This window comes from Sorex fumeus, unplaced genomic scaffold (genome assembly GCF_029834395.1).
Source record: "Sorex fumeus unplaced genomic scaffold, SorFum_2.1 ptg000128l, whole genome shotgun sequence".
Taxonomy (NCBI): Eukaryota; Metazoa; Chordata; class Mammalia; order Eulipotyphla; family Soricidae; genus Sorex; species Sorex fumeus.
Window position 1 is genome coordinate 57,012,899 of NW_026606185.1, and position 25,539 is coordinate 57,038,437.

Here is a 25,539-nt window from a genome sequence, read left to right on the forward strand (position 1 = left end):
TCTGCAAAGACCCAGCCTAATGGCAGCAAAGAAGCCCAGTCTCAGGACCACAGATAGAACCTAAAGAAACTCATATTATAGATGTGACCGTTTAAATTTCTTTTGTTTTACATTAAGAAAGGGGAACGGTCCTTTTAGAAAAGGGGGGAAAAAGTGCATTGACACAACAGATTGTGACAGATTTATTACTATTTACCGTGGTAAATATGTACCAAAGAAAACATAGAAATACCTTTATTTAGTTATAATCACGGAAAAAGAAAGCCTATTTTGTTATTCCAATTTTAAGTTATTTGTATTTAATGTTCGATCGCACTAAAGTAAGTTTTAAAAGAAGCACTTTGTACTGAGATGTTCACTGATGACCGGAGCTCAAGAAAAGAATAACTGTGGCAAAAGTCTAAGAATATAGAAATATAGACCCACTGGGGCAAAAAAGGTAGCAGAATACAAATTGTCTCTTTGGATTAAATTAAAAAAAATATTTTTTGTGCTGTGGTAAGCACATAGATCTTCTTATAATGAATCATTATGTACAATAATAATATATGCATCAACTTGTTATTAAATCATATATACTTGTTTTTTCAAGTTTGGAGAGAATGCCATACCCAATGGGGCATATGGCTACTCCTGGCAGTGCTCAGGAGTCATGCTTGGCAGTGCCTAGGGGGCCATGTGGTTCCCGGGATCAACACTACAGCCCGCTTTGTGCCACATGCGCCAGCCAGTTGAGCGATCTCTATACCCCAGATCGAGTTTTTAAAGGAAATTACAATAAACAGGTGACTAGATTCTAAAATTGTCCAAACTCTCTTCTTGTTTAAGATAAAAAATGAACAATAAAAATGTTTCCATTTCAACTGCATTTTTCTTGTCTTAAAAAAAGCTTATCTATTTAGCATTAAAATATTTAATCAAGATACATTCTCTATGAAGAATAAAACCTAGGCTGACCACCAAGAGCCCCAGCTTAAATAATAAAATTTTCCCTTTCAGACTTCTTGGAAAAGGAAGATATATTCATGTTTTGGATCACATGCCAACATATCAGAAACACATAAACCACTGCACTAGCAAAGAAAAAAAGTGAAACAGTGAAATTTTGTGTAGTGATCAATGACAGAAAAAATTCTTAATAATTTAAAATTATGAGAAATTACTGGTGATTAAGATCAGACATATACCTATAAGCAATGCTACCAAAATAGTTTTCATAAATTGTGTACAATGCTGCAAACTTTTAATGTTGATAAAAAGCAAAGTTAAATAAAATGAGGCGTGAGAATATTACAGCTCTAAGTAATAAAATGCTTTATAGAATAGAGCTATTCTATCACCTCTAAATATTTGAAGGTCCACTTAATATATGTAATATTATTCATATTAGGTTCCACAGGTTTCACATGTACACATCTGTGAAGGCTATTCCTGCAGTTGCCATAAAGCTATTAAAAGCTAAAGTTTTATCTATATTAAAATGATCACAAACTTCAAGTTTAAAATATGCTATAAAAACCTCAATGGATATTAGTTGACTTATATACAACACAAAAATTCAAAGAATGAATCAATTGTTACATTTTTTCAGGGACATATTGATAGTCCAAATATGCCATTGACAGTCTTAGTTACACAATATTTTTCTATTTATGGATAATTTTCTTCAACTTAACCAAGTCTATAATAATCAGCATACATATTTTGAAGTTTTTTTCTGATAAGACTTATTCTGATATTCCCTTAACATTTTTTTTTGGATTAGCTGAACTGAAAGCAAGTGTCAAACAAACAGGTGTTAGCACATTTGCAAACCCATTATTCTTCTAATCTGTTAAACATGAAATAGAGCTAAAATTAATGATAATATACATTCAAAAAATTAAGTATAATAATTTAAAGTATAAGATCTTAAGACTTGCTAGCATATTTTCCAAAAGAATAATAGTGCCTCACAGAACACAGAATTACACTAAAACTATACACACACATACACCACACACATACACACACACATGCGCGTGCGCGCACACACACACACACACACACACACACACACACACACACACACACACCATAGGAAGACAGAAGATTGGCTAAAAGGAAAACTTGCTAGAAAATTTCTAGAAACAGACCAGTTCTAAACAAAATTAAATCATGGAGGTAATAAAATTGAAAAAGGTATAGAAAGAATTTCAAGTAAGAAAGCATGTCTTTGGTTATAACTGTAGCCAGCTCTTGCTGTTGAGAATTGGAGGATCCTCGGCATCTACTGTGCATTGCTCCAGCTACATCAAAGACCCAGAATGTTTTTGGTTACAGCTGGATTCTGCTTGCCTTCACCTGGTATTCTAAACACAAATGGCTAAGGATGCAGTTACCTTTGCAGCAGCCTCTCTTCAGTAACCTCTCTAGAAAATAAAGACATTCTCCCTGCACTCTGGGCTGAAACCCATGTAAATTTTTCCTAAATCCTCTTCACAAATCTCCTTTCGCATGCAAATCCACAAATCATCATAATACTGACAAAGAATTTAACCAACACATGAAACTAATACTCATTCTCTTGAAAGACCAGTACAGGTAAAATATCCAGCAACTTCAGGCACCTTTTCAAGGCTCCTTCAGAGTTGAACCTGCTGAATACCAACACAACCACCCAGTCTTCCAGGATGTGCAATAAATCACTCCAACGGGGGGCAGGTGGCTGGATCTGCAGGTCAATTCTGGCTCATCCACATTCTAGATAAACACGCCGCCCTGACTCACGGAACCTCATTTACTCCTATCTCCTACCCATCAATACAAAAGAGAACAAAACAAACAATATGGGAGCAGAGAGAAGCAGTACTTACTGAGGATGGCAAACCTGGAGGAACTTTTCGAACTTTCTTTGTCTGTACCTCTGGAAGAAAAGGAAGAGTGGGTGAGCCCATTTTCCTAAATGAAATAGATTAAGCCACGAGCCATTTGGATGAGACCAGTCTTAAGTCACTATGTTAGCAAATGTCGGTGTCATTTTTTTTTTTAAATCCTAGCGGAAACCATATTCTCTCTTATTCATAAAAGCAAAGATATCTAACTTGTTAATGCTTAAATTTCTTTTTTTTAAAAAAGGTTTCGTATATGCACAAACAAGAGAAAACAAGAAATAAGCATGTACCAAAATAGTTCTCCTGAGACTGTATGTTCTTAGCATATTGCCCCCCATCCCCCCACCCCCACACACTGAACTTCCTACTAGAGTAGGAAGACTAAAACTAAACAATATTTTATGTTTAGGGAAGCTAGCTGGGGTAAGTAGGAGGAAAAAGAATGAGGAAGGAAGGAAGGAAGTAAGGAAGGAAGGAAGGGAGGGAGGGAGGGAGGGAGGGAGGGAGAGGAAGGAAGGAAGGAAGGAAGGAAGGAAGGAAGGAAGGAAGGAAGGAAGGAAGGAAGGAAGGGACTAAAGAGGAAGGAAGGAAGGAAGGAAGAAAGGAAGGAAGGAAGGAAGGAAGGAAGGAAGGAAGGGAGTAAAGAGGAAGGAAGGAAGGGAGGGAGGAAGGAAGGAAGGAAGGAAGGAAGGAAGGAAGGAAGGAAGGGAGTAAAGAGGAAGGAAGGAAGGGAGGGAGGGAGGAAGGAAGGAAGGAAGGAAGGAAGGAAGGAAGGAAGGAAGGAAGGAAGGAAGGAAGGGAGTAAAGAGGAAGGGAGGGAGGGAGGGAGGGAGGGAGGGAGGGAGGGAGGGAGGGAGGAAGGAAGGGAGGGAGGGAGGGAGGGAGGGAGGGAGGGAGGGAGGGAGGGAGAGAGGGAGGGGAAAGGGAGGGAGGAGGAAGGTAGAGAGAGAGGGAGGAAGGAAGAGAGGGAATGAGAGGAGAGAGACAGAAAGGAAGAAGGTGAGAGAGAAGTGCAAAAAAAAAAGAAATGAAGAGAGGGAGTACTAAATATCATTCTGGCATTCAAATAGAGGAGTACCTTACCCATGGCACTACTGTGAAGAGGCCTCCTTCGGGGATTATTGCTAGAATACTGATAATACTGGGAACCGGGTTTGGTGGGCGAAAGGGTTCCTGGGTTGCCCATATCCATGTCACCTCCAAGGAGACTCTGCTGAAAGGTTAAAAAGGAAGAGAGAAACATAGAAGGTTATTCTTTTTTTACATTCGCACCCCCCAACTGATTGTTAGTACTTAAACCGATGCAATAAAGAAAACAGCATCTGCTAAGCTGAAACAAAACACAACAACACATAGAGAAAAAGAAAAGCCATCTGAGAAGCTATCACAAACTTTGATAATTTGTAATTCTTTACTTTTGCAATGGCAGGAGGCGATTTCTTTAAAGTGTATTTTAATCTTTGCTTTGACAAGAAAAGGACCGACACGTAAGACCAGAGTTCCCTGCCTCTGGACTTAGACTGCGATCGGGGACTGCCGCATGCCTCCTTTTGAACAAGACCCCAGAAGAGTCCGAATTTTCAAACGTACGCAACGTCCCCAGGCTGCTGGCATTGGGGGGAAGTAGAGACCGCTTAACTTCCCTGAGAACCTGCCTCTCTGCACCATCGGCACAGCATAATCCTCCACGAATTTACACAGCACCCACAGAGGAGAAAACGCCAGCTGAACCGGGAGGAAATTCAAATTCTCACAGGAGCTTCCAAAATTGTAGAAATACTAGGCGCGCACATTACAGGACTTCAGAATGCCTTCTTGAGGACTGTTACCAGCTACACCACATCCCCACAGATTAAACGTTTACCTGAACACTACACAACTGGCACAAATATCATTAACTTATCACGGTATGACAAATTACTGAACTTTCTCAAATGATGACATATGAAAGATTATATAATAGTAAATTTTCTAAAAACTACACAGGAACTTACCCATAACACATAAATCGCCTGATTCTAGTCTGTATTGAACACATTGTTCTTTTAATTATTCTGATAGGCAAGAAAACAAGTATTGGTGCTACCATTTATCATAAGAACAAATTTATTATTTAATAAAGAAATTTTAAAATTAAGTACTAAAAAATCTAACTTTATCGTTACTTGTAATCAACTTTTACTGACTGAACTAATTACTGTCCTTGATAAAGTACAGAATGTGTTTTCCCTAATCTAAATTCTAATCACCATGTCACTCACAACAGACTTAGGGATGCTTCACTAACACACTATTCACATGCAAAATACTCTAAATAGGCCAATTATGACTCTGCCCCTGTTCCCTGGTTAACCCGCTGAGAACTGAAAAATTTCACAAGGCAGTCACCAACTAAAACAAAGGGTCCTTGTTTTAAATTAAGACAGTCTTTTTGATTCCTAAATAGCTCAACAAAGTGGCATGTCTTCTAGTGAAAGCAGTTGGTCAAATATGACCCATAAGCTGGAAAATCAAAAATTCAAACCACCCCTTTCCACCGCCATCTAGCTAAATATCATAAAGAGAGCCTCTCTATTCCGAGGGATTTTTGTTGAGTGCTGGATGAGTAATATATAAAGGACTAATCAGCTACTGACAAGCTTGTCTCCCCTGATGCCAGTTTAAGACTTGTTCAAGGGATCCATAATAAATGTTACTTTAAAACTCCAAGGATAAATTTTAGGTAGCATTAGATTGTGAATATCTTAATATTTACTACATAAATACCTTATAAAAGTCAGATTATGACCAAAGCAAAAACTTGACATCTGCTTACTCAACTACTGCCTCTTCCAAACTTAAGAACCGTATTAAAATACTACACAATAGCACACTAACACACAGAGCTCTTTAGAATAATAGTTTTCTATCAAAAATCAAACAGTATATCATCAAACGGTTTCTTTATCACTATAGGAGTGGGCATTCAAAAATTTCATTATCAACCAGAAGGATTTCTCCCATGGTATATCTTATAAACAAGATCTATATTTATCTAGAATCAAGTCCAACTTTTCCTTGAAATTTCCACCAACAAAGTTGCGAATAATTGGAATTACAACCTCCTGAAATCTGATAAGCTTACAAATGAATCTTCATTTCATTGGAGATATAAATTAAAATTTATATTATTGATAACGGTATTCTACACAGGCATGACTTTATTTCTTCATACTTTTTCTTTTTCTAAAATTATAGGAAATACTCAGAAAAGGCTGAGCAAATACGCTGAAATGCTTGCCTGTCTTTTTAATGAGCTTAACCATTGTTTAACTCTTGTTGGTCCTGGTGGCAAAGGTTTTCACTTCCAAAAAAGTCGATGCATTGACTAGGTCAACATAAAAACAAACAGACTGACTCTAATGTGTTTTAGCGGTATTCACAATAGAGCGGCGAAAAATATAAAATGATAACTAGAAGCTAACTAACTGGTTATGGCTGACCTTACTGTTAATTTAGAAGAAAACACTGCATGGGCCAGTTGTAAATAAATCATGCATCACGGCCACAAGAACTAATGTATAGGCAAGAATGCTAAAACCAGACAACAGCACTTACAAGCATTTCAGGGTTCCTGCTAATTCTTTCTCTTTTTTTACACAGCACATTCCTACTTCTTTTCTTTTGAGATCTGTTTGTTCCTTTTTCTTTTTAACTCAGACAATAGAATCATTCTTCTAAAGCACCAAAAATAAGCATTTCCTCACACTTAAGGGGGCCCTAGCAACAACCCCCCCCCCCCGGGAAAATGTAAAATAAAAATATGTGCTCTTATTGTAGAGTATAGTTGTAAAATGAACAATGTTCATTTACTATTGTTTAGTTTTTACGTCACACACTTGACTCTGTAGCAACTATATATATATATATATACACACACACATATACACACACAGAGGCTGAAAAACTTGAATTCAGGAATTTTAAAAAGTTAAAGCATTTGGTTTAATTAGTTACATCAAATACCACACAAAATGGATAAAACATTCATTTGTATATAAATTTACCTTCACACACATACATATACATGCATATGCACATCTGAAAACCAATTTATGCTGAACGAAAGTTAAGTTTGAAAGCCAAATCTACTTTCAAAATGAACAAATTCATCTTTGCTTGAAATAGGATTCTCAAGGTTTTCAGGTTTTCCTTTCTAGTTGCGCAAGCTCTGCTCTGTGGTTGTGCTGGGTCCCAGTACAAGGAGGCCCATGCCCACCAGGAAGTAAGATGTGGCATCTCTCACAGCTAACCTGTAAATCTTAAACCCAGAATTCAACATTTTGTTTAACTGTCTTCACAGTGCTGAGAGGAGCCCTTCCACTCATTCGCCCCTTATTTTCTTCCCAGCGCAAAGTTTAAGACGTAAGAGTCCCCCTAATCAAAGAATAAAATATACTAACTTTGCCAACCAGGTTTAAAATACGCTCAGGTCCAACCCTTGCCATCAAGTCTTCAGCAAAGAGCTGGTTCCAACATCGTCACTCAAATGCCAAGTTCAGCATTCTGTGAGTCCCTTTCATTAAAATTTTTGTTTATTTTACATTAGATCTGGTTCCCAGACAGTCTTTCTAATATATTCTCAAGCCTGTCTCCAGTCCTTTTGAGGGCTGGGGGTGTGGGGAAGGGAGCGTGTTAACATCCTGGATCAACTACTGAAACTTTGCTTATGCAACCAAGAATGCAAACCATGAATTAAAACTTGAGTTAACAGAAAAGCAGCCTATATCTCAAATTAGACTTATAACTGAATGGTAATCAAAAATAGAACTAACTGCTTCAAGCTTAAATTATCAACTTTCTTCTTGTTAAACTAAAATCATCTCGCTCTGAACTATTATTTCATTTCAGTCAGCACTTTAAATGTAATGGGTGGGTGGTACGTTTCTCAAAAGGAAGATTATATTTACCCTTAATTATAGATAGGAGTGAGATCAGAGTACGATGAATGCTGCTTTTTTTTTGGGGGGGGGGGTTACAATTAATTCATCATAATAGGTGAACGACCTTGAATTTCAGAATTGGAGTTTGGGAAAGAACAAAAAGTAGGAGGGGAAAAAAAATCTCTGGGGAAAAGCAAATGCAGCCCTGGTTTGTTAGGGCTTTCTCTGATTTTGCGTCACTCCCATTACGTTGTGATCCGATATCAGACACAACATCTTGGGGGGATGTTGTAGAACAGAGAAAAGCAGTCTCAGATGAAACCAGATTAAGCTCCTTTTCTGAACTATTGCCAAATGCTTGTGAGTCTAATTCATGTTTGGGTATTCTAGTACTCACACAGCTGCAATTCCATTCTTTCACCACAAACCTAAGTGATGTATAGTGGCTTTGTATGGCTAAGTGACTCGATAAAGCCAGGAATTTTGGAAGTCTTTACATTAATATGGAAATAGCTGTCCGGACTACTGTGAAACTTCCCAAGTGCAGGGTATGTGTTCAGGTACCTAACAGACTTTGTACTGCTCGGTGCAAAATAAATTCAGCTTGGAAAAAAAATAGAAATGATATTTGTTTAAAACAGTTTTTGAAAAATCCCAACTGAGGTCATTTCTCCATAGTTAATTTTGCACAGAATCAGATTTTCAAAGACACTGCTGAATAAGGTTCCTAATAGCCATAGGGAAGTTTTCCCTGTTGAATACCTGCTGCTGAATTTGCCATTTTGACCACATAAGGGCCATTGCTGACTTATAGTAGAAGCAGGAGGGGGCGATAATTTTGCTGCTGCTGGCACTTACTCTGCAACCTAGAATATATCTCACACCAAAGGGCAATGAAGAACACAGTATTTCCACCTGCCCACTTCTGAACTTCAAAGATCACAAATGAAGGTCAATCTTTTTGGACAGACTTAAGTCCTGATACCTGAAGGTCCAGAAATAGTCCCATTATAGTTTATTTTAAGATCTGTTCCATACTCACTTGGTTCTAACAAAAGAGGACCAAGGAATCTTACAAAGATAAGGCGGCAAGGATCACTTTCATAATCAGGGACTTAACAGATTGTTATTTTTGCCTCGGAAAATGCAAATCAGTAAAATCAACAGTTAAAAGGATTTTTCTATTTTAGAACTTTGGTCAATTTAAAAAAAAATTCTACTTTAAGCATGTCATGTACATTGTAACAAATGGGAGATAGAATCCAAACCTCTGAAGTAAAGAGGAAGGCTCTGAGGTCAGAACAACAGGAATCCTTGGTCCAGAGGCTTGGGAGTATACATAAATGAGGGACCAGAGTGACTGATCCCAAGTGACTAATGCAGTTCCAGACGTAAAGAAGCTGACCCACATTCAATCTTGATAATCTAAGTTTACATCGCCATTCTCCTAAAATGGGCATCAGGATTGCTGTACTTAAACGGCTCGCTGAATTTTGCTTTTGCAAGCATGGCAAAATGGCTGTAGCTGATTCAACTATCTGTGACATCAACTAGATATGCAAAAGTAATAACTGTACTATATTTGATAGAATTGTATTATGTAATAATCATGAATATAATTTCAATTACTTCATTAGCCATGGAAATTATCACAAACGGGAGTTAATTTTGCTTTGGCTCTCTGAAGGACAATGGAAGAAACCTAATAAATAAATACTATGTGATATTTATCAAGTACTAATTCTTGAAATAAATGTTTTTTTCCTAAGACAGGACATACACACACAGATATACATCATAGTTTTTGCTTGAAAATTTATGCAACTTCCATAAAACTCGACTGTCCTGGAAAAAATTATTTATTTTATTTGTTATTATAGTTTACCAAACATGGAAAAGTTCAAATATATTGTCTTTCCATATCAAGAAACCTACAGCGTGTATTTAAAAGTTATAATGCAATGCAAAAGTTGTCATGTGGTAATAGTCACCATGTTATACTTAATGTATAACAAATTTGTAATCAAGTAAAAACTCATACATTTAGTAAGAAAAATTATACCTGCCCAAGGAATGGCATGTTTTATATATTCGCCTCTTTGAATAACTATCAAGCTTAAAAGAATATATTGTTTAGTATATACAATAAAGAGAGAGGATCAATGCACTTTACATGGTTTCTGAGAAACCATTCTGTAGCCCCATGTAATCTATCATTTATTAAAAAGAGAATTACACTTGTTAGGAAGTTGGCAGAAATTTAGCAGAATGAGAAACATGAAAACAAATAGTGACCTATAATAAAAGCGGGCTTGAAGATATATTTTGTAAGTAATACAACATTTAAGATAACTATTTTCTTTTCAGTTTGTGCTCCCTCTCAGTTCAGAATTATTTATTTAATATATAATTTGATAGGTTTGTTATAATCACTACTTGTCTTAAAATGTTTCTCTTCAGCAATTTTGTTTCAAAGTAAAAATAGAACAATCTGAATAAGACCTGTTAACATCCTAGGAAATTAGCATCACTTCTATTATAAATATAAACCTGTGGCTAAAATTAATGTTCTGAAAAGCATATTTGGCCACAGTGCTATTTTAGTAAGATAAAGGAATATCAAACTGTCAAATGTCAGTTTTCATCATATTGGGTCGTCCAGTTCAAGGTTGTACAAATGACTTCCCTTATGAGAAAAATCTATAAAAAATGTTTTTGTTTAGAGACTGTACTTTGGGAGGCAAGGGTCAGGGTGTCATTTTTCCTGCTTACCCAGAACCTCACATAGGTGCTCAAGCAAAGTCTAATGCCCCACTCTAAGACCTCACGAAGTTTAGAGTGCCATGAAAATTGTTTGAGTCTCTAAATAAGGTGACAAGCCTGTCATACGATGTGAGGGATCTGAAATTACCTCGAGAAGCAGCAAATGCACAATGGGATCTTCAAGTCATTGAGAAGATTGATGTCTTGACTATGATTACAAAACTGAACAGTATCCCAACTCCAGATCAACTAGTTCATGTACTCATTTGAAGAGGAAATTGCGAGTTTATATTTTAACTCCCTGTACACCTAACACAGAGATCTATGACGCTCATTTGGTACTGGAGTATACACAGAACTACTGCTTATTTATCAGATTGAGTAAACAGTGGGTATTTGTTTAAAGCATGCATCTATTCTACCACTATGACCACTGCTGCTATGAACCAGGAGGAGGAGGAGGAGGAGGAGGAGGAAGAGGAAGAAGAAGAAGAAGAAGAAGAAGAAGAAGAAGAAGAAGAAGAAGAAGAAGAAGAAGAAGAAGAAGAAGAAGAAGAAGAAGAAGAAGGAAGAAGAAGAAGAAGAAGAAGAAGAAGAAGAAGAAGAAGAAGAAGAAGAAGAAGAAAGAAGAAAGAAGAAGAGGAGGAGGAGGAGAAGGGAGGAGGAGGAGGAGGAGGAGGAGGTGGTGGAGGGGGAAGAGGAGGACCATCATCATGGACAGAATCAAGAGGAAGAATAGTGGTAGAGTAGGTAATGGTAGAGTGAGAGGGGAGGGATTAAAAACTAAACAGTGCAGTTAGAGGTAATCTGGGTAGCAGCAATAGCAGCTTTTGTAACAGAGTCTTCTAAAGACAGTTCCAGTTGCAGATCCTTTCAACCCTTCCCCAACAGGTGACACCGCTCCACGGAGGGTGCTGGGAGGATCCTGGGGGACATCGCTTGTATAGGTGTGATTGGTGGGGGGGTACTCTTTGTTACTTCCTTTCAAGAAGGTATGTTTGGAAGAGGGAGCTGAGGGATTGTTTTCCTGGTGAGGGAGTGGTAGGCCAGATAAGTGTAGCTACCCGGCCTTACTTACTCCCAAGGCTGACTCAATGTCTTCACGGAACACAGAGGCCATTCAGAGCGCAAAAACGGCAGGTGAATACCATGAGTCTGGCAGGCAAGTCAGGCAGGGAGCTGGGTTAGGCCTGACTTTAAGGAGAGCTTTGTTTGGGGTTTTGCCAATTTTGAGTCACACTGGGCAGTGCTCTGGGCTTACTCCCAACTCTGCGCTCAGGGATCATTCCTGGCACAGCTTGCGGTGCCAGGGATTAAACCGGGTCAGCCTCCCACAAGGCAAGCACCTCACCTGGTCCACCATCTCTCAGTCCCTTCTGGGGTGCTTGTTCTATACGCTCTGTGGCCCCTGACTTCATCCCTGCTCTTACCCTAACCATCAGGAAGGGGTGAACTGCTTCCTTCCGGTTCTGAGGTAAAAAAATGCATCCTAAGTTTACTCCAGAGGAACGTCTAAACTCAGAAGCAGAGAACAGGCTTGCATATGAGTGTTAGCTTAGCTCTTGGCTAACCTAGAATATTCTGCCCGAATTTTACTTTTGATATTTTTGTCTAACGTTCAGAGGCTTCAAGCTCCCTGTCTGGGAAATAGATGATAATTTCTACCCACTGTTAAACTTAACTTGAATAAGCTTAGCCAAGTTCCTAGCACTCACTAAAAATGTTACTGATAAAAACTAGCGTATGTATTTTATATATTAAAATTATTATAGAATGCTATGTATTAGATACTATGCTACTGTATGCATTAAAGGTTAATACGATTGATTATATAAATTATGATCTGCTGGAAAGTTGTAAAACTGCCAGAACAGTTGAAATCTCAGTTCTAGAGTCTGTAATCCGCCCCTCCCCCTCCCCCGGGCTCTGCTTTCGCTCTCTCCTGCCTCTCGGCATTTCATCTTGAATCTGGATTTCCAGAGGATGCATGATTTTCTATTTGTCTAAGAATCACGAATCACGACCATCCTGTTATTCGTGATTGCCTCGAGCAGGCCCCAGTAACGTCTCCTTCATCCGAGCCCTGAGATTTTTAAGAAAGTGCTATATTCAAGGCTCTTTAGGAGAATCTTGTCTAAGATGACTTTTTATTTTCCTGTTTAAGTGTTACTTCTTTTCCTTTCCATGTTCTCTACTCTCATTCCAATCCTTTCCCGTTTCTGTCTTCTTATCTTTTCCTTCCACTTCCTCTGAAAAGATTCCCACCTGCTGTTTCATTCTTCATGCTGGAGGGCACCAGTGTTTAGGCATCGGATCACTAGCATATTCTCTCTGGTGTGTATATCACACCTGGCTTTGCACAGGAGCTACTCCTGGCCCATGCACTCAGGAATTACTCCTGGCAGTGCTCAGGGAACCATATGTGATGCTGGGAATCAAACCCAGGTCAGCTGCATGCTAGGCAAATGCACTACCTGCTGCTATCGCTCCAACCCCAAGTAATCCTTTTTCTGTCCTTGGCATCTACCGCCGCCGTATGCCCTGGTACCTAAGATGTCCGCAATACATGCCAACTGTTTTAGTTAATTAGTTGATTAACTGCTGAATAGCTTACTAGATTTCAGTGGCCTCATCAAGAAAACAACTTCTCCATCCTAACGCATATAATTCTTACATGTGTAGTCAATCTTGTCTTCAGCAACTCCTCCATGTCTCTGGACTACTACTCCATAAGACTTTCATAAATATATCTAAAATGCCCTATATCTCTTTTATAGAAAACATGACTACTTCTGAATGATTTTCTCAATCTCTTTGTACATTTATATGAAAAGTCGGCATTTGGAAAGTCTATGAAAAAATCCTTCAATGGTTTGTGGAAGCATGCATGATGGCTGCATTTGTTTTGACCTATCTATGGTTTGCCTGAAAGGACTGAGGACTTCTTCAGCATGCTGCATTGTGAGACAGTTCATCTGGGAAGCCAGGATGTAGAGAGAATTTTTAACAGTGGGGTAATACAGGCAAAAGCCACCAGAGAGTAATCAGGCATAATACACACCTTCAACAGAAAGAGCAGCACACGCTGCAAAAAGGGGGCAACAGAGTTTTGTGTAAGTTTTCTTACTGTGGAGAGCACAGCCTATGATAGAGACTCGGAAAAAAGATAAATCTGTCAGTTGAGAAATTACACCCAGTAGGCAGGAAGAAAGTCTTAACAGGATATTTAGCACCAGGACAATTTCTTAAATCAGGCTGCCAGGCAGGGTCAGATAGTATCTCAAGAGAGTCGATATGCCATGTAGCTTATTGCACCAGAGAAATGGAGCTAGAACACAGGAATTAGATAATTAAGACACTGGCTTAAGAACTGACTTTGGGACTGGAGACAAAGCTCAATGGGCTGAGCATGTGCAGAAAGTCCTGGTTTGGTCCTGGCAACAAGACACTGATGACACCTTGAACACTGCCAAAAGTCACTCCTAAGCACAGAGTGACTGGTGAACATCACTGAGTGTGGACTCTCCCACCCCGCCACTAAAAAAATAAATAGAAATACCCAAAAAAAAGCTACAACAGAGAAATAGTAGAATGGATAAGGCAGTTGCCTTGCCTTGTATACAGCCAACCTGGGTTTGATTTCTGACACCACTTAGGATCCCCTGAGCACACGAGGATGATCTCTAAGCACAAAGACAGGACGAATCCTTGATTACAGTCCAGTGTGGTCAAAAATACACCCCCCACCCGAAAACAAAGAAAGAAATGAACCTTAAGTTTCAACACAAAGCAAACATTTTGGCTAATTTTTTATAGGAAGTGTTATGGTCAAATTCTCATGCTCTAAATTGTGTAAATTCTTGTAACCATGCTCATTTAAACCAACACCACCAAATACTAAGAAGGATGTTCTAAGAGAGATAACATTAAATAATTTTTTGAGGGACTGGTAGTAAAAATTTGACTTTTTGACAAGCGCAAGGTCTGTTTTAATTATTATATTCTACTATAGTTGCAACTAAACTAAACTAGCCAGGCATAACATCTAAGTGAACAGGTAGGATTAGTGTCAATAAAGCTTGGTAAGAAGGGGCACATAGGCAGGGCGGAATTTTAGCAGTAGAGTATAACCCTCCCATGCGTAATGCTAGATGTGGCTTCTGATCGCACTATGCCAACCACTTGGGTTGGGGGAGGAGGGGGAACAATTCAGTGATGTTCAGAGGCTCCAGAACTATACCTCGTGGTGTGGGAGGCTGGGACATGTGTGTGAGGGATGGAATTTCCCCACACACTCTACCTCTGTGAGTGATCTCTGGTCCTGCTTGTGCCCTTTTCAGATGAACATATGCCATTTTTGGATGATACATACAATCTCATGTATCACCATGGGAAAAAAGTCATAAAACTTTACAGATGCCAACTGGGTCCTTTAGTTTCCTGTTCACCCCACCTTTACCCAGAATGTTCCTTCAGGATCAAAAGAACTGAGCTTTCCAAATGACAGGACTACTCTTCAGCATGGATGATGTCCATTCCCATTCCACAGCCTGAGTTCTGCCTCAGTCATCCTGCTAAGGCTCTGTTGTCCTTGCATACACTGGGCCTACTGAGTGTAACTGAGCACAGACTGTGAGTCTGCCACTGCTCTGAGCACATTGCAATTCCTCATCGCTGTACTCACTGCCTCAACCCAAGTACAGTGAAAATCAGATGGAACTGCACCCCGTACCCTCATAAGTCATCTCCTTTCTCCTCCTGTCAAGATTCAAAGCTTCGACTTGTTTAACACTTGAACAAGCAAGTTCTTCAGGGCAGGGAGTTCAGGGAGCTGCAAAGAGGCTCCGGCCAGAGAGACATACAGTGGGTAAGCTGTTTGCCTTGTATGTCACCGAGCTGGGTTTGATCTGTGGCATTCCACATGGCCCATGAGCACAGCCAGGAGATCCCTGAGCACAGAGTTAGGAACAAGCCCTGAGCACAGCTGGGTGTGGCCCCTAAACCAAAATGAAACAAAAATTTAAAAAATACCAAGAAAATGAAACACGTAAAAACATACTTATAAATTTTATGGAAGAGATGGACCCTGTTAGCTATAACATTAAATGCAGATAAAAGAGATATTCAGACCAATGGTCACACAATTTTTAAAAGGTTTATTCAAACCATAAAAAAAGTTAGTGAACTATTTCAGTAAGTCAATGGAAAGACAAAAAAAAAACCCACTTAATAAAGTACTCATAGCCAGCAATAAGAAAAAATATTGAAAACAGAGTACTGAAGAACAGCAGTGAACTGTGCTTTATAGAAATAATAAATTTCAGATTTGGCAATAAATACATGGAATGGTATTGGGCAAACTACAATAAGACAAACTTTTAGCATCCAGTGGGAAAGTTCATTTCCACATACAGCCATTGAGAGGATATCGACTAGTAGAAAGTCTCTGCAAGGCAACTAAAAACATATAGCAACAGCTTAAAGGTAGATAATATTCAATCTCAAAAATTTCTTGTGGTAGGTACTTTCTGCTAGTTACATAAATATCATAAATATCATAATATATTATTATATTATGTATTATGTAATAATGTATTATAGTGAAATATTATTACACTAGTGTAAACACATTGTTAAAAATCAGTCAATAAAAGCACGACTCTAAAATTCCAATGAAAAAGATTGGGGCGAGGTGAGGAGGGACCTTGTGTCACTCACAGCAGTGTACAGGGATTACGCCTGGACCAGTGATTAGCTGTCACTCACACTTAGTGGTGCTCAATGGACCTTATGTGGTACTAGGGATTGAACCTAGGTAGGCTGCATTATAAGCCAAGTGCCTTACTTAACTCCTGTCCTGTGTCTCTCTGGCCCTAAATTTTCAATTTTAGAATTTTATCCTAAGGATAAGATTAGTGAGCTGGTTGTGGCCCCCAAACCAAACAAAATAACTAATAAAATAAAAGATATAATATCTCCCACTTATAAAAAGTCCTCTGCTTACATGTGTTACAAATAAGCTTGAGTCACCTGATAAGAGTTATAGAAGATAATTTCAGATGGTAGAAAAAAAGAGATGATTGTTTTCATTTCAGAATTATTTCCCTAACTCTGAAGTAAGAGCAAGAATATTATGATTATATTAATGGATGTGTAGCCCAAGTGAAAGCTCTCAATCTTGAGTTTCCTTTTAAAAAGTCCTCCAACTTGACTTTTCTGTCAAAAAAAATAAATGATGAACTGTTCAAAAGTCTACTTACAGGAAAGAGGGCTTCTTGATCTAGTCTTCGAAATGAAACTCTTATTTTTTCTTTAAATTTTGGGGCCACACCTGAATATGCTCAGGGATTACTCCTGGTTCTGTGCTCCGAGTTCACTCTTTGGGGGGCTTGGAGCCAAAAGTGGTGCCAGCGATCAAACTATGCTCCTCTGTGTGCAAGGGAAACATCTTATCCACCTATTTCTCCGGCGTGCTAAAATAACTTGATTTTATTCTTCCACACCTTATTTCATTACTTATCATTTACCAATATTCATTGAGAAGGTATTGTGGGCTGGAATTAGAGTATGTAGTATGTCCCACCTCCCATGTAGATTCCTTCCTCGGTTTCCCCAATCACTTCCTATAGAACTACTAGATAACGGCCTGGCTTGAGTGGAGCTTTGGATGAGCTTTGACACAAAGCCGGCTAGCCGGATGCAGCAGTGATAAGGCTGTTGTGCAGTGCTCAGCGCTATGCCTATGACGATCCCTGTGGAATGGGATGCTCAGAAAGGCCAGCAGTCCTTCCACTCATAGGCTTTGTGAGACAAAACAGTTGAGTCTAACCTTTTAAATGTTAATGTAAGGCTCCTTCTAAAATTTGTTAAAAGTTTTTTTTTTATAATATAAGTAGGCTTTTTTTATTTTTGCTGAACTCAAGTGTGCTCAAAGTAGCAAGTCATTTATATGCATATGATGTGCTTCAAGTCCATTACATAGTACTTAGTGATTTATTATTTGCTTTTATTTTCTTCGGGAAAAATAAAAATATTTATTTTTTGTTCATGTACTGGTCCAAAATTCCTTGCCTTCAATTCTAGTATTCCAAAAGCTCAGAAAACTGTTTATAGTTCGGGAGGGTCAGAAAAATAGTGGAGGGGTTAAGACACTTGCCTGTTATGCGACTGACCCTGTTTGATCACCAGCAGCACATATTCCCCTGAGCACTGTTGGGGCTCACTCCTAGGGCAGGGCCAGGAGGAGCCCATGAGCACTGTCTGCTAGTACCCCAAACACAAATAATAATAAAAGGTTTCAGATTTTTGTGACTCATCGGATCTAAATTCATGTGAAAACCTATAATCTTCCTATCCTATGTATGACTGCTCACAGATTCGCTGAAGAAATTGTCATGTATTAGTAGCTGCTGCTACATACCCCACACAGTGCTCCGCGGGGCATGTCAGACACACAGATCTCCACAGTGCCAAGAATGCCTGGATTCCCAAACTTCTATGGCTGCAAGGGCACGGGTGAAAGGATTACGGCCTATTAAAGTTCTTTCCCATAAACTGCTAAAGGCATATTTTTGAAAGAAATTCTACTCCAATAATTATCTTTGAATTGTTTTTGAGAGCATGTCAGCACAGAGCCCTACTTACTGAAAAGGTGACTTTTAATTCCTGTTGCACTATCCTACCTATACTATTCCAGCCAAGCATATTATTAGTTTTCGTTTGTTTGTTTTTTTGTTTTGTTTTTTCCTTTTTGAGTCACACCTGGCGATGCACAGGAGTTACTCCTGGCTCATGCACTCAGGAATTAACTCCTGGTGGTGCTCAGGGGACATTATGGGATTGTGGGAATCAAACCCAGGTTGGCTGCGCACAAAGCAAATGCCCTACCAGCTGTGCTATCGCTCCAGCCCCTAAGCACATAATTTGAACATGCCCAATTGTTTGAACCTAGAATTACTAAAGAAGATAGTGGAGATAGAGATATTTACTTAGTGTTAGTCTAATGAAGGACTGGAGCGATTGTACAGGAGTAGGGCGTTTGCCTTGCATGCGGCCAGCCCGGCCAACCCAGGTTCGTTTCCTCTACCCCTCTCGGATAGCCTGGCAAGATACCGAAAGTATCTCGCCCACAAGGCAAAGCCTGGCAAGCTACCCATGACGTATTCAATATGCCAAACACAGTAACAACAAGTCTCACGATGGAGACGTTCAAATCGATGAAAAATGGGAGGACAGAGCTACAGTGCTACAGTCTAATGAAACTTAGTGTACTTTTATTTCTCCTGGAGTACAATTTCATAATAAGGACTAATCTATCTTCTGTTGGTAGTTTTGATTTGAAAACTATTTAACAGAAACTAGAAAGTTATACTGTGGACAAAGTAAAAAGGAATTTAGTATTTCAGGCTTTACTCGAGTCACAGACATGAAGAGCCACTATCCTCGGACCCAATATGATGTCTTGCTCTGAAATGTGTATTCCACACTCAAAGTTTCTCTGGTTTTCACACAAACCCTAGGATTTTCAGGACAGCGTGAGACAGAGTGGTCCTGGTTGGGAGAGGGGCACTCAGTTTTATAGCTATGTACATTCATCTATATTTATCCATAACATACATACGCATACATATACATATATTCACATTCAAGACACACAAAGATGATTTCTGTCCCCTGCAATTTCTTTTTGCCAGCATAGACAATATCTCTTATTACTTGCACTCCTCTGCTTGAAATGACTATACATGCTACAGAAGTTGAGGAAATTATTATGTATCAAGAACATTTTTACTTTTCAATTAAATTTAGTATCCTCTTTGGGACATTTCTCCCAACACAGATAGGAGTGCCATGAATGATCTTATGGAAAACACATACAACTTGTAAGACTGTGTCTTCCTTAAATATCACTATTATGTTCCAGAGACTATTCTAAACACTGGACATGTCACAGACAGCATAAGTTTCATTTATGAATACATAAGGCAACAGAGATAAAATATAGAATTGGGAAGAATCAGTTGCCTCATCTTGTTAAGTAAGTTGGTTCTGCAGTGCATCCCATATATTCAGGGAGCTGGAGAATATAAACTATGAAAATGATGTCAGAATAGGCAAAAAGAATGAATCAGTCTCCACGTAAGATGGAAAAGAAATTTCACTAAATTAGCTTCAAGTGTTGTAGAACCTTCAATGAAATAAACATTAGTAGATCCTAAAACCAGTGGGGGACTGATGCAGGAAAACTTTGAATAAGAAGAGCAAATTGGTGGCACAAAGATTCACTAATCAGTCTTAGCTTCATGAAGAGATAACAACTAGATATTATCTATTTCTTGATGTGAATGAAAATGATGTATAAAGGATTATCCATGAAAACAACTGAACCTGTATTTTTCCCATGAAGTCTTTACACCAACTCTGAGATTACAGGAAATTTGGAGAATAGCAGACCATTTTAAATGACACAAGGGGGAAAAAAAATCAATCCAGATTTGGGGCAGTAGGGAAAATAATCACCATTATTTATTTTAGTGTTTGTTTGGGGACTACACCCAGTTATACTTAGTGATTCTGTGCTCAGGGATCACTCCTATGGTATTCCATAAGCAGTCCTGGGGATTAAAGACAAGCCAGCTGTGTGCAAAACAAGTACCTTACCAACTTCTCTCTCTCTCTCTCTCTCTCTCTCTCTCTCTCTCTCTCTCTCTCTCTCTCTCTCTCTCAATTCCTCCCTCTCTCCTTGCCTATTTTATCCCAGTAAAATGAATCCAACTTTTTATTTTATTCAGATAAATAAGATCTGTTTCAATACTATAAAGGTAAAGAATGAGAAAAGAGACTTAAAAAGAGACTTAAAAAGAGACTTAAAAGATATGATAATCCAATGTGAAACCTATACCTGGTTTCAATTTTGAGTCAAACATGCTTATTGTAAAATAACACTTTTAAGACAATTGGAAGGCAGTGAGATAGTACTATAGGTAAGGCACTTGATTTACTTGTGTCTGACTCTGGTTTAATATCCAACACCCAACATGATGCCCTGCACCAGGAGTGATCTTAGAGTTCAGAGCCAAAAGTAAGCCCTGAACCGAGAGGAGTTGAGCCAAGCTTTAAGTGCTTTAGAGACATAAAATGTTATAGAGGAGATATCATATACAAAGGGTTGGGAAGATATTGACCTCTGTAAAAAATCAGATGGTGAGTACATTGTAGAACATTTTGCCATTTTCTCTATTTTTTGTGCATTTAATGTTTCCCATAATAAAAACATTATAATATTTAAATGTGCCCATAAAAAGTTTGACATGTATATTTTTTATCTTTAAACTTAAGGAAAGTCACAAATTCAGAGTGCGCTCTGAACACTGGCAGTAGGGCTCAAAGCTACAGATTCCTCTCAGATTTAGATTCTACCTTTCTTAAAGTCAGAGAATTAAGACCACAGACAGAAAACTGGAAAAGAGGAAAAGTCCTGGGAGAAAGAAACCTAAGTTCAAGCAGATGGTCAGAGAAAGAACTAGAGATCCATGTGATCTAAGGACAAGTTGATAAATGTGCTCTTCTTCTCCCCATGTCCTGATGTGCCTTGTTTTCCATCTCCAGGGCAGGAATGATAGAGTAGTACACCACGTCTCTAGGAGGAAATACATATTCCCAGCAAGCATATCAGGCAGCAAAACTCATAAACGCCTCCCATGAATCCGTATTTCCCCCACACCGATACAGGTGCTCACCATCACATTCTAAAATATTTGAATACTCCATTTGGGGACATGAGGTTTAAAAAAATTAAAGGGGGGGGAGGGGGCAAAGAGCAGCTGAATCATTTTAAGCTGACATGAATAAAAATGTATTCATTAAATGTTTATAAAAGTCAAAATTCAAACATGCACTAAACTGGTTATTTGGATACTGCTCAAACATCAACCCGTCAATCTTCAGGAGTAAAGAGCTGTGCAAATTCAGTTTTCCCAGCAGCTGAATCCCACTGGATCAAGTGCAGGGGGCCTAAGCAACCTTTGATACCAAACACTGTGCTTGTGGCCATCCCAGTCATCCTGAGTTTCGGAAAATAGGGTTTGGGGGTGGGGCCGTGTTTGACTCAAGGGACACCTTCCCCACTGACATGCTGCCATTTGATCTCAATTTGAGATTAAAATTAAAGGGACTTTGAACTTACAAATAAAATTGTACAGAGCTTCCATTGGTTCCTGGGCAAGTCTGCCTAATTCAAGGTTGGCCTCTCAAATGTAGTCCCTTTGCCCAGACAAAGATCGTGGGGCACCCTAAATGTGATTGTCATGTAAATGATGACTGTCCACCCCGAATTTAGAGCTCAAGAGATCTGATTAGGCTCACAGTGAATTAAGGGATAAGAGTATCTTGACAGGAATAAAATATCCCAATTTACAGGAAACAGAATCAGCTTAAAAGTTGTGAGTCAAAGAATACTGACCGAAGACACAATTATTAGATATGAAACCAAAGAGGGAAGAGAAAATAATCTAAATATATTAGGACTACACTGCAAAGTGACTTTTAATATGCAATTTGAGATTATTTCTGCGCTACACAAATCTATTTGTTTGAGGGGGAATTATTTATTCTTATGTACTGAATTGAAACATTTGATATGCTATCACTTGTTCTGATTCAAACCTGAAGGACTGATGTAAAACCCAAATGAAGAAGCAGCAGAGAAAGGCAAGATCAATTTCTGTTCGTAGCCAAAGATTTGGGTCTTACTGAAATCTTCTCAGCCCTTCACGGGGACAACTTTATGCGTTCTAATATTTTCTGCAAGAGACAGCTGCACCTCTGACGAGAGATTTAGAAATACAGACACTTGGAATGCAAGAAAAAGTTAGAATTGCTTTGAAAACAAGGCAGAAGGACTGGGGGCCAAGCCTTCATAGACAGGGATTGAACTTCCCTCATCTTTTTTTGTGAGATGGAGATTTAAAACTAACTGTTCAGAAAAAAAAAATAAAGAAATACAGAGCATGAAGCATTGGTCATGTAAAGTTCTAAAGAGAGGATACTAGTGAGTGAGAAAAGGGCCATTGTTTAAGAAATGTGGAAACTGACCTTGTTTATCTTGGTTATAGGGACTTAGCAGAAGGTAGACACTGAACTAGATGCTGAAGCAAGAGTCAATCCTTGCCTGCCTTTATATCACCAACCTTAATAAACGCAAATACTTTAGCAGGTACAGCTCTTAATTGTCAAACTGATACAGGAATGCTTCCACCTATGCTTCCTGCATCAAGCAGGTTATCTCAAGCATGCAGGGAGAAATATCACCTGGAGTTAAAACTTCAAATCTAAGTTGTTACATATCTGACTACATCTTAGTAGTTGGGTGGGTCCTAGTAGTTGTAATCTTTGTAACTAAGGCACCGAGTGCTACTTACATAAAGCAGATAATTCAAAGTTGATCAGAATAATAGACAAAAAAGTTAAATAACAAATAAAATGACTCCTTTATTTTTAAAATAAGATGTGCAACACTTAAAAATGTATTTAAAAGCATAAAATTATATGCAGGTTTAAATTATATCCTTGTTCACAGGAGCACAAAGAAAGATTTAAGGCTTGTTCTTCAAGTCATGTTCTCCTTTGAACATGTATCTTGCTTGTTTCATTATTTCTTTGCTGACTTATTTCTTCTCTGGAGAAGCCTGAGTTTCTCTCATGAACATACATATATTTCTCCCGGTCTCTCTCCTCACAATCTTTCTAAATAAGTTTCAATAAAAACTTCCTTGCTTAAAAAAAATTAAAAGAATAAAAAAAATATGTGTGTTGGGAACATAGCAGTAGAGCAGGTATGGAGTTTGCTTTGCAGGTGGCCAACACAAGTTATGGAGCCCTAAGCCTCACCAGTAAGATCCCTGAATGCAGAACTAGGAGTAAGCGCTGAACTCCACATGATGTGACCCACAAACGAAAACCAATGTGTGTCTATCAGTGGAGGAACAGATAAACAAGATGTGTAAATATGGACCATGGAATATTAACGGTCACGGTCCTCCCATTGTTCATCGATTTGCTTGAGCGGGCCCAGTAACGTCTCCACCGTGACACTTGTTACTGTGTTTGGCATATCTTTATTCTTTATGGGGAGCTTGTCAGGCTCTCCAAGAGGGGCGGAGGAATCGAACTCGGGTCGTCCATGTTGGCTGCGTGCAAGGCAAACGCCCTACCGCTGTGCTATCACTCCAGCCCAGTGGAATATTATTCAGTTTTAAAAGAGAAGTAAGTACTGATCCATGTATTTCTGTGCATAAGAATGACACAACCCTTTACAAAATAACATAAATATTGTATAATTTCACTTTTTATTGAACCAAGTTAGACAAATTCAATTCATATATGCAGAAAATGCAAGAATGTTTGCTAGGGACTGTGGGGGTGTAAAAGGAGTTAGTATTTATTCACTGATTCTAGAATTTTAGTTTTAAATATGAAAATGTTTTACAGACTGTATGGGCAACAATAAGAGTATATTGAACATCACCAAAGCAACACTTAGCAGTATCAACAAGGCCAGGGAGATAGTATAGCGGGTAGGGCTCTTGTCCTACACACAGCTGACACAGATTTGCTCCCCAACACCTTTATGGTCCCCTGATCCTCGCTAGGAGTTATCCCTGAGTTCAGAGGCAGGGGTAAACCCTGGGCATCACAGGGCAGTGCAACGCTGCCCCCATCCCTCAAAAGAAGTAGGTGAGCTGGCAAATTCTGTAATGTGTTCATAATATAAATTAAAAATAGCATTGTAGCACTGTCCTCCCCGTTGTTCACTGATTTGCTCGAGTGGGCCCAGTAATGTCTCCATTTTGAGACTTGTTGTTACTGCGTTTGACATACCAAATATGTCACGGGTAGCTTGCCAGGCTTTGCCGTATGGGTAAAATAATCTCAGTAGCTTGGCGGGCTCTCCGAGAGGGATGGAGGAATCGAACCTGGGTTGGCGGGGCCAGCTGCATGCAAGGCAAATGCCCTACCGCTGTGCTATCACTCCAGCCCAAATTAAAAATAGTAAGTTTGATTGGAGGAAGCTGGTTTGAGGTGATAACTTGAACATACGTCTATCTCTCTGACTTCATACAACATCATGTGTGCGTTTGTATGTCAAAACACATATTTAGAAGTGACACACATTTCACTGTATAGTTATCAAAATTTATGCCAATCCCCCCCCAATGCAGTATGACCATTATAGAAAGTTTATATTAAAAGTTTCACCAGCATTGCTTAAAAACAAGGTACGATGATTATGCAGTGGCAATGATAATGCTCTAAAATATAGGACATACCCAAAAAAGGACATAAAAATATAGGACATACCACTTACAGGGCGTAAGTGTTGAAAAATAAGAAAGCGTACTTTCAACAGATCCGACATCCTGAATTATTTTGAAAAGCATATGAATTGACTCAGTGAGGGGGCAAAAAGACGAATAAGCCAAGTCAGAAGTAGGGTGTGAAGAAAGAAAGCGCCTGTCTAGAGCCAGTATGTAAATATGGCCACAGTGGTCTGACAGACAAGTCAGAGGGGAATTACGCAGGAGAAGGGCAAAAGTCTGCCTGGCTCTGGAATCTGATCCATCTCTAGCCAAACCGGCATTTCTGAGCTTGTCAACGGGAAGATACACAGAATGCAAGCATTACAGAATTTATACCTCCATGCTTCTAAAATGATGAACACATATATAAGGGTATACAAAAAATGACACACCCTCCCAAAATAAAGGTGCAAGGTACATGCTAAAGAATAAAATGCAGCCAGGAAACCATATAACTAAACTGTTGGTGCAATTAAAATTCTAGTACATTAACCTCAAAATGGAATGTTAAGGAAATGAGAAGTAAAGGAAATGTGTGCTACGATTACTCCCTTTGGCGAGCCCACACCTGGCAGTGCCCAGGGTTGACTTCTGGCTCTGCTCAGGGCCATTTGTGGTAAAGGC

The 25,539-nt window shown here is 38.9% G+C and overlaps 1 protein-coding gene across 9 annotated transcripts in view; it reads right to left on the reverse strand.

Moving 5' to 3' along the window:
• The window catches only part of TCF4 (transcription factor 4), a 377,861-nt gene that overhangs the window by 127,864 nt on the left and 224,458 nt on the right, over positions 1-25,539 (reverse strand). For 6 of the 9 annotated variants that reach the window (XM_056138179.1, XM_056138183.1, XM_056138181.1 and 3 more), the window contains 2 exons: positions 3,957-4,086; positions 2,856-2,905 (listed from right to left, as the gene is read on the reverse strand). In XM_056138179.1, coding sequence (XP_055994154.1) covers positions 2,856-2,905; positions 3,957-4,086 — 180 coding nt within the window. The remainder of the gene's footprint in view (positions 1-2,855; positions 2,906-3,956; positions 4,087-25,539) is intronic. The other 3 variants (XM_056138182.1, XM_056138180.1, XM_056138185.1) reach the window with 1 other exon arrangement.